The following is a 14,479-nucleotide window of genomic DNA, read 5'->3' as shown; positions in this document are numbered from 1 at the left end:
AATTAGCCTAAATACAGAGGTTGGAAGCAATTTGCATCAGAGGCACAGTGATCTACTGAATACAACATGGGCTTGCTATTGAGATTAGAAATTAAGTCTTGTTTCTGGCTCAGTCATATTTTCTGTGTAACCTCTGCACTTGATTTATGCTCTGCTCTTCTGTTACCCAATCTCAAAATGTGCACATTCCTTATAGGTCACAGGGGCATTTTCATAGGGATGGCAGGAAGGAGGAGGAGTACATTTTAACAGATCCTAGGTTTTTCTCTCACTTCTGAAAGCCAGTTTGACACTCAAAGTAGCTCAGATATTCTGTTGCCCCTTTTTCTCCCCAATATCTGCTTTATTGAAAGAGAACTGCTTCTACTGCCAAATAATGGCAATTCCTTGATTATTAAGCTATTCTTGTCCTTGGAAAAAAGCTTCTTGGATGAGTCAACCTCAACATTTATTTAGGATTCACTTATTGTGGCATCATGTGATTGTTTTGGACAGATCGAAGGGAAAGTTAGACACTTTGGAAAAATGTCAAGGAGGAACCATTTTTACATTTCAAAAAAGTATTTGTTCCCTAACATAATGTGTGGTTAAAACTGTGCTTTCAAATGTTTATGATGAAGTATCACCACAGCTACAACTTTTACTCCGAAGATGCTATTGCCTCTCCATAGTCATACGCTTACAGAGAAAGGGCCCAGTTCTGACACAAACTAAGCACTCTTTGTGACATTCCAATAGCACACACAAGCCTTAAGGTTTCCTGTACTCAAACGGAGGACTCCCTTGGTGGGGGGGGAAATAATGTCCCCGCTCTCCCTGCCAGCTACCCCCATTTTCCTCAGAGCATGGTTGTTGGCTGGATCATGTTGCAGTGACCCCCAGCTGGCACAATGGCCCCTAATGTAGAGAGGGCTAAAACTTGGAGCAATACTGCCCCTAAGATCAGGGACTAGAAGGCAGAAATGTGGAATAAAGCCACCTTAGATCTTCCCCTAGGTGTACCAGGCATTATTCCAGTGTACCTGAAGACTAAGCTCCAGAACTGTAGTCCGACAGTTTAAAAAAGACAACCCAACACACTCTCTCTCTCCGTCTAGTAGCAGAAGCTTGTGTAAGAACCCTCTTAGGAGTCAACTAAAGGAGCCTTAGGTTCTTCCTATGATTAAGCCACAGTAGAAAGAAACATGTTCACATACATAGTACCCAACGTTGCTCCCACCAAATGTGAATTATTTGCTATTGATTTAACAGCAACGGGAACAAGACTTGGCTCAAAACTATCCATAACCAAAATAGTTTATAACTTTGGTTCTTTACAATGTATTTTCTCCTCAAGTTTTCCAGGGGATCTTATGCAGAAAGTTAAGTGATTTTTGACCTAGAGGGAAGCAAACAATGTCACACAAAAATCAAAAAGAAAAGGAGTACTTGTGGCACCTTAGAGACTAACCAATTTATTTGAGCATAAGCTTTCATGAGCTACAGCTCACGTCATCGGATGCATGTAGCTCACGAAAGCTTATGCTCAAATAAATTGGTTAGTCTCTAAGGTGCCACAAGTACTCCTTTTCTTTTTGCGAATACAGACTAACACGGCTGTTACTCTGAAACAAAAATCAAAGTTTCAAATCAAAGTAATGCTAAAAAGAAAGCGATAAACTTCAAACTCTACAGAAGCAATCTCCAATTTTCAAGCAAAACAGATTTCACAGCCAAAGTTAGGAGAGGTGGCAACCAGCTTCTAGGATACAGCCCCCAAGTCTGGGGATACTACTCATTCTCCACACAAGCCTCCAGTCCAACGAACATTAGTCATTTAGATCATAAGTAGAACAGACAAGGCAATTTGCTTAATAGAGTTAAAAAGAACACTTTTTTTTGTGGCTTTACCTTGGTTGTTTGGGGCAGGAAGCATGTCACCAATGGTAGCTGTTGCCTTCTTTGACTTGCTCTGACCAAAGGTAGGAACAAACATTTTATCTGGAGGCTGCAGAAAGGTTCCTATGAAACTTTGCTTTGATTCAGAACCCATGGTCTGTAGAAGGAAAGATATACAGAATGCCATTATTTCCTAAATGGACTATTATTATAGCACCAACAACTAGTCCAATGCCCTGTCTTGAACAAGCCCTAAGTTTGTATCAAATGAAATCAACTGGGTTGGAAAGAACACTGAGCAAGTCAGTTGGTCCTTCCCTCTACATTGTGTCAAGAATACTGCAGCTTAAATAACTCCCAACAAATTCCTAAAAAAAAAAAAAAAAAAAAAAAAATCACCAATGAGAGAAATGCTACAGATTCCCTTGGCATCTTGTTTTATTACCAAAAAGATTCTTAAAATTTTTCCTTCTTGACTTCTAAACACATTTATTCTGTTTAACTTTTTGACCAGGGAATAATGCACTCCTTTCCTAACATCCTCATATTTACAGGACAGTTATGTCTGATCTTTAATGTACAATGAGCATGCCCTTTTCCCTACATATACTTTACCCCACCCCAAACCTCTGAATCCACCAAAGCAGGTGTTTTTTTAAATAAACATGTGGTGTCCAAAATTTAATACAGCTGAAACCTAATAATGGCCAAGCAAAAAAACCCCTGCCTTCCTTTTCTTGATTTAAATATGCTGTATTCCCATTAATACAATCCAGTAAAAGAATTCCTCCTCCCCCCCCGCCACACTCCTCATTTTGTCCGAAGCAGATTTTCAAGGGCATGTTTATTCTGCCTAAAATAAAAAAAAAAAAAGACAGTTTAACTGTATTTGAGATACAGACAATGAAGTTTGGACTAGGTGATTTAGTAAAGTTGACCCTCAGAGCTCAGCCAAAAATGTTTATTCCAGGATAACTAACTCAAGTTCCATTCAGATATTTAGATTAGAAATTAAATATTCAAGCTCTGAATATTAGTTATGTATTCCACCCAAATGGAGAAAAAAAAATGTGACAATAAGAACATGAAAGAAATGCATTTCTTAAGTGTTTTTCAGATGTGTTGGATTATTGATCATGTATAAACAATATTTTGCTTACTGCATTACTTTACTTCTAATTTGACCTTAATGATGCTCAAGACAAAATTAGAAACAAGTTTTAAGAATGTCAGTTGTTTCATGGTTTCTTAACCCTACCATTTCTTACGGTGCTTTATTTAAATATATCTGTTGGGTATAGATAGGCCTAACATCAAAACTCTCAGTCAGAACTTCACAGCTCAAGTTCACCTCTATTCAGTTTTCTTGCAATCGTGTTTTAATGATGAGTTCATAAAACTGCCCTGCTACTGCAACTATGGATTGTTTGGAGAGTCTGTAGACAATCCTTGTAACATAATAGTTACTAGCCATCCATTCTTGACTCCTTACTATCTCAAAGTCAGCTCAAATGCATAAGCCCCATTTTTACTCACATTCCTCATTATTTTTCACAAATTAATTTGTGAATTTCCAAGGCCTTGTACAGTATTTCTTATTTCAAATTCAACATCTTTGGTTTTAACTTGGGTCCCAGAAACTTGGTTCTGTGCTGTACTTCAGAAGTTATTACAGTCACAGAAGATGACAGCTTTTATCAAAACACATCAGGCACATGTAAGATTCCTTTAACAAGCCTAAATAATTAAACTCAAAAAGAGGGACTGCAATACTGAATTAGGCAAGTTGTAATCACACCATCACAGTTCAGTGGAAGACAATTCTCATTACAGAAAAGACACTTACTTGCAGGCCTAATAATACAGTAAAACTGTGGTTTCATACAGCAGATTAAAATACTGCAGCAGACTCACCTTTTCTTCCCCGAGTAGCAGAAAGAGGGTATTGTCTGCCACGGAAGATTATTTGCTGTACCACTTCCAGCATGAACCCCAATCTCTACTCAGCACAGCATCGTGGTTTCTGTTTAGAACAAGTAATTTACACCACTCATTTGGTGGCTTAACAAAAGGAACCAACAGGAAGAAGCAGCAACCCACAACAAACTACAGCATTTATCTAAATAAAGTTAGATCCCAGATGAGAGTCAATTTGAAAAAAATATTCAAAACAGAAAAAAATTTCCAGAAAAAGCGGTCAGTGTTGATGTTTCAGAGGGCATTTAAAACAGAAAAAGAGCCAACATCTTGCTATGCTGCATCTTCAAGCTACTCAAGAAATTGGAGATTCTCGGTTGGATACCTTCCTCATGTTCTAAATTACTATTAAATAGCTGCTATCAAGCTCAGAAATCTTCTGGTCAGTACATATCTGATTTCAAGACACACTCACAGCTAACCCTTCAGATGAACTAGAGCTTGTAGAGGTTTCCCTAAGACCTGGGACACAGCCAAACTATCACAGTCCACTCTGACAACTTTCGTTAGATAGTTTTAGCGAACAAATAATTTGTTCAAAATCGTGTACAAATCACCATCCTGTCCTGGAGAGTATTTCAGCCCATAACATTCCAATGCTGTTTTATTGCTACTGACAACCACTGTATTCTAGGATGTCATACAGAACACTGCAACATCGTATCTACTACAGATTACAAACCACATTATCTAAATTGAATCCTGCCACAGTAGCTCTTACTGATGAGAAAACCTTCTTCACCAGGACAGGAGATCATATGCAGTCTTGATTACTAAGCAGCAGAGGATAAAATACAGTAGACAATTCTACTTGCATGGGGCAGGAAGCACAGGAACACATAAGTAAGCTTGCATTACATTATCTCATGATCCTTTCTTTCCAGTTTATAGGAGTTTAATACCCAAAGGATATAATTCGGTAGCTGAACAATTTACTGGAGGCTTAGATTCACATTCAGCATCACAGCCCCTAACTTTTAAGCACCTAGAAAAATCACAGGAACATCAATGCAATCCACAAAGTCTGAGTTAGGCACCTAGGCTCTCTATACAATGAATGGAGAGAGACAGGCACATTAGAATATGATCCACAACAGACAGCATGCTACATAGAGAGCTCCCTTACTTAGCCAATGGAAGACGCTGATGGCAGGGGTGCATCTTAAGCCTCGCCCCTCTCACAGACAAAAATGCCTAAGTCCTCACTACAGGTAGGTGCATAGCTCCACTTGTGATTCTCAGCTGTGAACCCTCTCCTGGAGTTAGGTGCCTCAGGTGTGCCTAAAGTGATCACTCTCCTTACAATGTGTGTGATAATCAAGGTGGGCCATTTCCAGCACAAATCCAGGGTTTAACAAGAACGTCTGAGGAACGGGGGGGGGGGGGGGGGGAGGGCCTTTGTTAGGCCTGTCCTGTAGTAGGTGAAGTATGCATCCGATGAAGTGAGCTGTAGCTCACGAAAGCTTATGCTCAAATAAATTGGTTAGTCTAAGGTGCCACAAGTACTCCTTTTCTTTTTGCGAATACAGACTAACACGGCTGTTACTCTGAAACCTGTCATCATGCAAGGCACCGCATTTAGCCGTACGGAGTGGAAATCTATCAACTGCATGAAAAAACTTGTACAGATACAGACAGACATCATCTTCCTTTCCAAATGCAAACAGATGGACATCGTACCAAAAGGACTGAAGGTAAAAATGTCCATTACAATCTACATACCACACAGACTATGCTGACAGCTTGTGCCACACGCTCTCAAAGAAACTGCGGAACCACCTGATCAACATCCTCTACAGCAAACAGGGAAAGATAAAGAATGAGCTCTCAAAAATGGATACTCTCATAAAAAACCAACCTTCCACACAAACTTCCTCGTGGCTGGACTTTACTAAAACACACACACTTTGCTTCTCTACAAAAGAAAAAGGACGCTAAACTTTCTAAACTACTACATGCCACAAGGGGCCACAGCAATGGTTCCCTCAACCCACCCAGCAATATTGTTAACCTATCCAACTATACTCTTAGCCCAGCAGAAGCAGCTGTCCTATCTCGGGGCCTCTCCTTCTGCCCCTCCAACCCCATGAACAGGATACAGTTCTGTGGTGACCTAGAATCCTATTTTTGACGTCTCCAACTCAAGGAATATTTCCAACACACTTCTGAACAACATACTAATCCACAGAGACCTCCCTACCAACACTACAAAAAGAAGAAGGATTCTAGGTAGACTCCTCCTGAAGGTTGAGACAGCAGACTGGACTTCTGCATAGAGTGCTTCTGCCGACGTGCACGGGCTGAAATTGTGGAAAAGCAGCATCACTTGCCCCACAACCTCAGCTGTGCAGAACACAATGCCATCCACAGCCTCAGAAACAACTCTGACATCATAATCAAAAAGGCTGACAAAGGAGGTGCTGTTGTCATCATGACTAGGTCGGAATATGAACAAGAGGCTGCTAGGCAGCTCTCCAACACCACTTTCTACAAGCCATTACCCTCTAATCCCACTGAGAGTTACCAAAAGAAACTACAGCATTTGCTCAAGAAACTCCCTGAAAAAGCACAAGATCAAATCCACACAGACACACCCCTGGAACCCCGACCTGGGTTATTCTATCTACTACCCAAGATCCATAAACCTGGGCGCCCCATCATCTCAGGCATTGGCACCCTGACAGCAGGATTGTCTGGCTATGTAGACTCTCTCCTCAGGCCCTATGCTACCAACACTCCCAGCTACCTTCGAGACACCACTGACTTCCTGAGGAAACTACAAATCCATCGGTGATCTTCCTGATAACGCCATCCTGGCCACTATGGATGTAGAAGCTCTCTACACCAACATTCCACACAAAGATGGACTACAAGCCGTCAAGAACACGATCCCCGATAATGTAACGGCTAACCTGGTGGCTGAACTTTGTGATTTTGTCCTTACCCATAACTATTGTACATTTGGGGACAATGTATACCTTAAAATCAGCGGCACTGCTATGGGTACCCGCATGACCCCACAGTATGCCAACATTTTTATGGCTGACTTAGAACAATGCTTCCTCAGCTCTCGTCCCCTAATGCCCCTACTCTACTTGCGCTATATTGATGACATCTTCATCATCTGGACCCATGGAAAAGAAGCCCTTGAGGAATTCCACCATGATTTCAACAATTTCTATCCCACCATCAACCTTAGCCTGGTCCAGTCCACACAAGAGATCCACTTCCTGGACACTACAGTGCTAATAAACGATGGTCACATAAACATCACCCTATACCGGAAACCTACTAACTGCTATTCCTACCTACATGCCTCCAGCTTTCACCCTGACCACACCACACGATCCATTGTCTACAGCCAAGCTCTGAGATACAACCGCATTTGCTCCAACCCCTCAGACAGAGACAAACACCTACAAGATCTCTATCAAGCATTCTTACAACTACAATACCCACCTGCGGAAGTGAAGAAACGGATTGATAGAGCCAGAAGAGTTCCCAGAAGTCACCTACTACAGGACAGGCCTAACAAAGAAAATAACAGAACGCCACTAGCCGTCACCTTCAGACCCCAACTAAAACCTCTCCAACGCATTATCAAGGATCTACAACCTATCCTGAAGGATGACCCAACACTCTCACAAATCTTGGGAGACAGGCCAGTCCTTGCCTACAGACAGCCCCCCAACCTGAAGCAAATACTCACCAGCAACCACATACCACACGACAGAACCACTAATCCAGGAACCTATCCTTGCAACAAAGCCCGTTGCCAACTGTGCCCACATATCTATTCAGGGGACACCATCACAGGGCCTAATCACATCAGTCACACTATCAGAGGCTTGTTCACCTGCACATCTACCAATGTGATATATGCCATCATGTGCCAGTAATGACCCTCTGCCATGTACATTGGTCAAACTGGACAGTCTCTATGTAAAAGAATAAATGGACACAAATCAGATGTCAAGAATTATAACATTCATAAACCAGTCGGAGAACACTTCAATCTCTCTGGTCACGCAATTACAGATATGAAAGTTGCGATATTACAACAGAAAAACTTCAAAACCAGACTCCAGCGAGAGACTGCTGAATTGGAATTCATTTGCAAATTGGCTATGTCATTATGCAAGGTAACCTATTTTCCCTTGTTTCCCCCCCCCCCCCCCCCGTTCCTCAGATGTTCTTATTAAACCCTGGATTTGTGCTGGAAATGGCCCACCTTGATTATCACACGCATTGTAAGGAGAGTGATCACTTTAGATAAACTATTATCAGCAGGAGAGTGGGGTGGGGGGAGAGAAAACCTTTTATAGTGATAAACACCCATTTTTTCATGGTTTGCGTGTATAAAAACAACATCTTCTGTATTTTCCACAGTATGCATCCGATGAAGTGAGCTGTAGCTCACGAAAGCTTATGCTCAAATAAATTGGTTAGTCTCTAAGGTGCCACAAGTACTCCTTTTCTTTTTATGAAGAAGATAGCAGCTTTGTCTCTTCTCCTTCTCTTCCTCCCCACCCTATGAGCATCTCACTGTTTCAAGGGAAATGCAGAAAGGCCTGTTAGCCAGCCCTTCTTCCAGCCTCTTTTTGGGGGGCCAGGGCTGGAGCTCTTACTCCTCAGGGAGTAGTGGCTGCTGATGCTCAGTAAAGCATCTGCAGCAGCATGAAATTGGCAAGATTATTGATCAGTTTCACCAATGCCTCTGGAACAGGCATATGAAAACATTAGAGTCATTTTTAGTGTCATTTCAATTATCTGTCTTGAGACTCAGAGGCTGTGTTACAGTAGCTTTTTTGGTGCTAAGTCTTACATCATTGCAATTCCACCAGTGATAGCAACATTGAGAAAAAGGGCATCCTTTTTATCGGTGTAAGATTACACAAATAAAAGCAGAGAGAGTGGCAGACTGCAGTTTGTGGACTACTGGTACTCTGCAGGAAGCTGGCTGCTCATCTCCACATTTCCAGCTGCTAAAAAAAAAAATTTAATTTTAGGTGCTTGTAGCCAATTTTTAATATTTTCATAGTATAACTCTTCCATGTAAGCAATTTCCAGAGTTGCCAACGGGCTATTATCATGATTAGGAGAGAAGATTATCTCAGATATCATGATTTGAAAGAAGGAGTGGTCCACAAAAGTGTCTGAGAATTCTTGATTTAGATGCTATGCTATTGCCTCCATCATTTTTTATGCCAGTAGGAGATTTTCTTCCCCCACCTCCTTTCCCTAAGTGCTAGTTTAGGCCAGACAAAATGACATCAGTTTACATTCAGATCAGCTATTTAATGTTATCTTTGCAACATCATTTAAAAACAAAGTTTAAGTTTTGAAAAGGATGTCTTGTGTCCCCACAACACCCATCAGTGAATTCTCCCTGCTGCATGTTGGGAGGCCTTTCTGAGCCATGAATATTATTTTATACTAATATTTATATTTAGTTTGCTTAATATTTGTAGGGGGACTGGTTTAACACCCAAATGTCTCTCTTTTCAGAGAATATACCATAGCTTATAATGGACAATTAATCATTCTCTACATGTGTATGTAACTACACAGCTACAGCACTGAGGGTCCCATGCAGACATCTGAATAAAGCCTGAACCAGCAACAAATGACTCTCCAGGAAATCTACTGTATTCAGCCCAATGTGACAAGAAACATGTATCAGGAAAGTAAGTAAGTAGCCAGCGTAAATTCAGGTATGATCGGTTTCATTTTTACCCTACATTGTTTGCATGAAGGCTCTGTTCAACACTGAAGGCAGATCTACGCTACAGGGCTAAGTCGACCTAAATAACGTAGCTGGAGTTGACATAGCTTAGGTCAACTTATTGTGGTGTCTACACTGTACTGGGTCGACGGGAGAAACTCTCCTGTCAACTTACCTTATGCTTCTCATTCTGCTGAAGTACTGGAGTAGACGGGAAAGTGATCTGTGATCGATTTAGTGGGTCTTCACTGGACCCATCGCCACAGTGTCAATCCAAGGTAGGTGTAGACATACTCTAAGTGGTAGTCTACACTAGAAAAGTTACACCATGTAAGGAGGTGAGACGATGATTAGGTAAACTTACCTCATGTAAAAGGGTAAGGGCCTAAGTGTATTTAATGGATCCTATATATCACATATTAGATAGACAAGTGCATAATCAATATAAATGTAGGCCTAGTTTAGTTTGGTTCATCAGACCTTTGGAAAGGAGCGCAAGACAACTTTTTGGCTAACTAAGCATCCTGTTATTTCACTTCTTGAAATGTCCTTGATATTTAGGTAAATAACAAGGATGCAGTAACAGTGAGAGGTTGTGATGACCCCACCAAATATGATCAGGGTAAAGAAAGAAAGTCCCTGTCAAATATTAAAATTAACAATAAGAAAAGTATTAATAAGTAGATAATCAAGTTATATAATTTAGGGTGTAATGCAGAATCTTATATTTGGTCATAAAATATTATTACTCGTTATGTAATGAATCAGAGGAGGGGGTGTGGATAAAAATATGGGGTCATCTTGAGCATAAAAGTGTACTGAAATTTAAGTCTTTGCCTTTGTTTGTGTACAGCCTTGTCTGTATGTACTAAGTCAGATCACTGGCAGGTCACTCTCAACTGATCACTTTGTACCTCTACGGATATAAACCTGTTCCTTGGATCTGAACTCTAGAGTTAGCAGTGGTTTTGTCTGCTACAGCAAGCAGTGGTTGTGTGCTTTGCTGGGTTCATAAAATAACCTGTGGGCCAGGTTGGTGGTCCTGAAAACAAACTTACACACCAGTGTGGCACTCTGTACCTCAAAGCAGCACCCAGGAACCCCCATATTCACCAGCCATATAATTATGATATATTTCATACAAAGCATGCCATATCATAACTTTTCATATATCTTCTTATCTTCTGAAACCCATTGTTCTGTCAAAATATGTATATCATGTGTGTGTATGAAGTTATGAGATTTTGCTATATGGTTGTTACTGAAATATGTTGTAAGTTTGAGAGTCTTCACTGCTAGTTCTCCAGTGACAAATGAGGTGACCCATTCCCAGGATGGTGCTAAATAACCATTAATCAGCAGGGGAGTTCCAATCAAGGGATTTACAATGCTGTAAGAGGGCTGTGCAAGCATCGCAAAATGGGGGACTGCTCAACTCTGTGACTCAGCAAAGTCCACCAGGACGTGTCTGGGTTAGTGTTTTCCAGGCACACGGACTGAGCCCCCTGCCCCGAGCCCCCTGCTGCACCCCACACCCCTTCTGCACCCCTCAGGGGCAGGGAGGGAGCGGAGTTGGGGTGGGGATTTTGGTGAAGGGGTTGGAATGGGGGCAGGGAAGGAGTGGGAAGAGGCAGGGCAGGGGCAGGGCCTCATGGAAGGGGAGGACGGGAGTGGTCAGTGGTGCGGCCCTCGGGCCAATGTACGAGTCCTTATGTGGCCCTCGTGGTCATTTGAGTTTGAGACCCCTTCACTAGAGAGGTTTGCCACTTTAACTATACCAAAATAATTGAAGTAGCAAAAACTTCATAGCCCACAGACCCTGTGCATAAAGGGGCAGAACAGAGGACTTTGGCATATGGGAAGGGGGACTGGAAGGGCACACAACCAATGGTATGGGGAATAGGGCACACGCAACCTCTCTAGCATGGGTGGTTGCAGGAACTTTTTGAGGGGGATGGGAGAGTAGTACAAACGGAGTTTGTGGGGGGATAAAAGGAACCTCTGGTGTGTCTCGGGTGACCAGACAGCAAGTGTGAAAAATCAGGACAGGAGGTGGGGGTTAATAGATGCCTATATAAGAAAAAGCACCAAATATCAGGGCTGTCCCTATAAAATCGGGACATCTGGTCACCTTTTGTGTGTACAATGCACTTGGACTGAAGCTACAAAGCATGTAACCTTCTATCAGCAATACTTCCTTTCTCCGCCCGCCCTTGGCCTGTCTCATTATGTAGGCACAGAACTCTAACTATAAGTTTTACAGGACCTAGCATAATGATGATGCTACATCTCAGTGGGGGGCCTTTGTATTTGGAATATAGATAAACAATGGTGGAAAATTAGTTTATGTATTTTTAACTTCATTATGAATATATAAGGGAGGCACAGGTATCAAGCAACTGAAACCTAGTTAATTAAGAAAGGAAGTAATTTTTTACTCGGACTATCAAAATTTGGATTGTTTACAACTATTCAACTGAAATAAGAGAGTTTTTTTTAAAAGATGCAACCACCTCCACCCCTTCAAAGAACGCCTAGAAAATTCCCAAAAGGAAGAACAACCCCACCACCTAGACTGGACATTCCTGATATTTCTAGAAGATAAAAGACAAGGCGGGGAGAGGGGAAGGGGGAGTATTTTGAAGCAACTTTCAGGCCATCTAAATAGATCATATACGACCACAAACCCATTTTTCCCTTTGCGGGGCACTGTTTAACCAGCTTGTTGTTTGAACTGTTAGCTCCTAAGGCCACAAGAGAGACGCTGCTCACCTCCATTAGCGAGGTTTCCATGTCCCTTCACCACACCTGCAGTACAAAAGCAGCCCACCAAGCCAGGCTCCCGCTTCTGTACGCGGGGGTGTTAGCAGCAGCCCGATGACCCGAGCTACCACCCGCGTCCATTTCTTCCAGACAGCTCCGCTCTCCTTGGAGAGGCTCCTTTCCCTGGGTCACTAACTCGAACCGCTGCGGGGACGCACCGATGAGACGGGGGAGGTTGCACAGCCAGCCCCCGGGTCTCCTAACGCAGCTGAGGCCCGAGCGCCCGCCGCAGCAGGCGAAGAGCAGCACCGTGCCTTGGCTCTGCCGCTGCTAGTCCCTAGAGCCACCGGCCCCGGCCCCGGCGGGGCGGCGGGCGCTGGAGAGGGCGATGCAGTTACCGCAAGCGGATTGCGAGGAAGGACGGCGGGCCCCGAGCTGAGGGGAAAGGCAGGATGAGCCGCGGAGGAGAGAAGAAGGGAGTGACAGGGACGACGGACCAACCCTCCCGCAGCGCCGCGTTACCTGCTCCTGCCGCCTCCTGGCCCGCGCTAGACTCGCGGCTGCTGCGGGGAGGGGCTGCCCGGGCCCAGCTTTAAATGTGCCGCCTTCCCTCCCGCTCTCCGAGCCGCGCCCGGGCCCTCTCCTCAGCTCGCTCAGTGACTGGCGTGCAGCCGTAGCAGGCGGCTGGGGCTCCTCCCCTCCAGCGGGGCTCCCCGCCCCACTAGCTGAGAGCGATCAGAGGCCCTGAGGCGCTGTGAGCGGTGCCCTCCAGCCCTGCTTAGAGCGGAGCTAGTCGATACCCTTTGCCAGTCGCCTGCCGCACAAGGGTTCCCCAGATTGTTCAGCTCCCTAGCATTTCCTTCGTGTAGAGCGGACCCGGCCCCCACCTGTGTCGCTTATTAGCTAGCTGTCCCTGTGCTAGCAACACATGCCCTTCAACAAGCGGCTAATCTCCTAGTGTAGACAAAACTAAACTGTTTTCAGCCCCACCTCCGATATCCACAACATCAACCTATAGCCCCGTCTGGACGTGCTCTTTAGTGAGTTTGCTACCCTTGCTTCTCTGCAGGAGTGAGGAGCTAACAGAGATTTTACCACCAACTCATCTTGCCCTGCACTGAGTAGGGATTAGATAACTGGGTGGTAAGAACACTTGTGCCTCATCTGCACTAGCACTGGTGGAGCTTCAGCACGGCTAGTAGAACAAGGTCAGATTTCTAGTGAAAATCGAGGTCAGTTTTTGGGTCATAGGGATTCAAAAGCGTATGGTCAATCTCTGATTAGAGTGTGGCCCATGTTGCTCTCATTTTTGGGACATATAGAGAGATGGTAATCCATAAAAAAACGGCATAGCTCAGGAACACTACCTTATTTTAAATAAAACACCTGGAGAATGTAGAATAGCTGTAGTGTCAAGTACAGGAAGTGATTATGTATCAGAGGGCTATCCATCTTAGTCTGTATCCACAAAAACAGGTGCATCTGAAGAAGGGGTTTTTTTTACACATGAAAGCTTATGCCCAAATAAATCTGTTAAGTCTTTAAGGTGCCACCAGACTTCTCATTGTTTTTGAGGAAGTGATTATAGATCTTTAGCACAACTTACCATGTCACTGATACCTGAATTATTAGACACCAATAACGTGCTGTACACTACAGAAGGACAGAGTCCAGTTATAACCTCCTATAATCAAGTAATTATGACTTTCACAAAAATGTTGTAAGGATGGAAGCCTGAAAATGTTTGGCAACATTAGACAACATGTAGTTTTAGTTTATTGAAAAACAACATATTTGAAGGGTTTTGTTAAGATGGGTGAATAGTGCAGGCCTATAGTCATACTAAATCCTCACCAATGGCAATATAGACATCCTCTACGCAGTTATGTAACTGTTTCAAACCTGATTTGCCTTTCAAAAGGTACCAGTTGTGCAAACTGTGATGGCTTCTGTGATGCAAACTTTTAAAAATGTAAGGTGTTCTATTTTGATGATTGATTTTCACTCTTTCTTTTCTCTTAAAAAAAGCTAAGATACGGATCTGTATTTTTAGGAAAACAAAGCTATCCATCTTCAAAACTGACCTATTGGGTATGCAGAGTCCATAGTTTTATTCACCTTTGAACACACTAAGCC

The 14,479-nt window shown here is 43.1% G+C and overlaps 1 protein-coding gene across 5 annotated transcripts in view; it reads right to left on the bottom strand.

The window, feature by feature from the left end:
• CEP57L1 (centrosomal protein 57 like 1) overlaps window positions 1-13,029 on the bottom strand; it is a 51,209-nt gene extending 38,180 nt beyond the window's left edge. For 2 of the 5 annotated variants that reach the window (XR_013635558.1, XM_073336985.2), the window contains exons 1-2: window positions 12,353-12,858; window positions 1,891-2,035 (exon numbers count right to left, since the gene is read on the bottom strand). Coding sequence is in view for 4 of the 5 variants with exons in the window: in XM_073336985.2 (XP_073193086.1) it covers window positions 1,891-2,035; window positions 12,353-12,373 (166 nt within the window). In the remaining variant the exon portion in view is untranslated. The other 3 variants (XM_073336980.1, XM_073336984.1, XM_073336981.1) reach the window with 2 other exon arrangements.
• Between the last annotated feature and the right edge of the window lie 1,450 nt (window positions 13,030-14,479).

The sequence above is a fragment of the Lepidochelys kempii genome, chromosome 3 (assembly GCF_965140285.1).
Source record: "Lepidochelys kempii isolate rLepKem1 chromosome 3, rLepKem1.hap1, whole genome shotgun sequence".
NCBI classification, from domain to species: Eukaryota; Metazoa; Chordata; order Testudines; family Cheloniidae; genus Lepidochelys; species Lepidochelys kempii.
The sequence above is the reverse complement of the archived record's forward strand: the minus strand, read 5'-3'. Positions and strand labels throughout refer to the sequence as shown.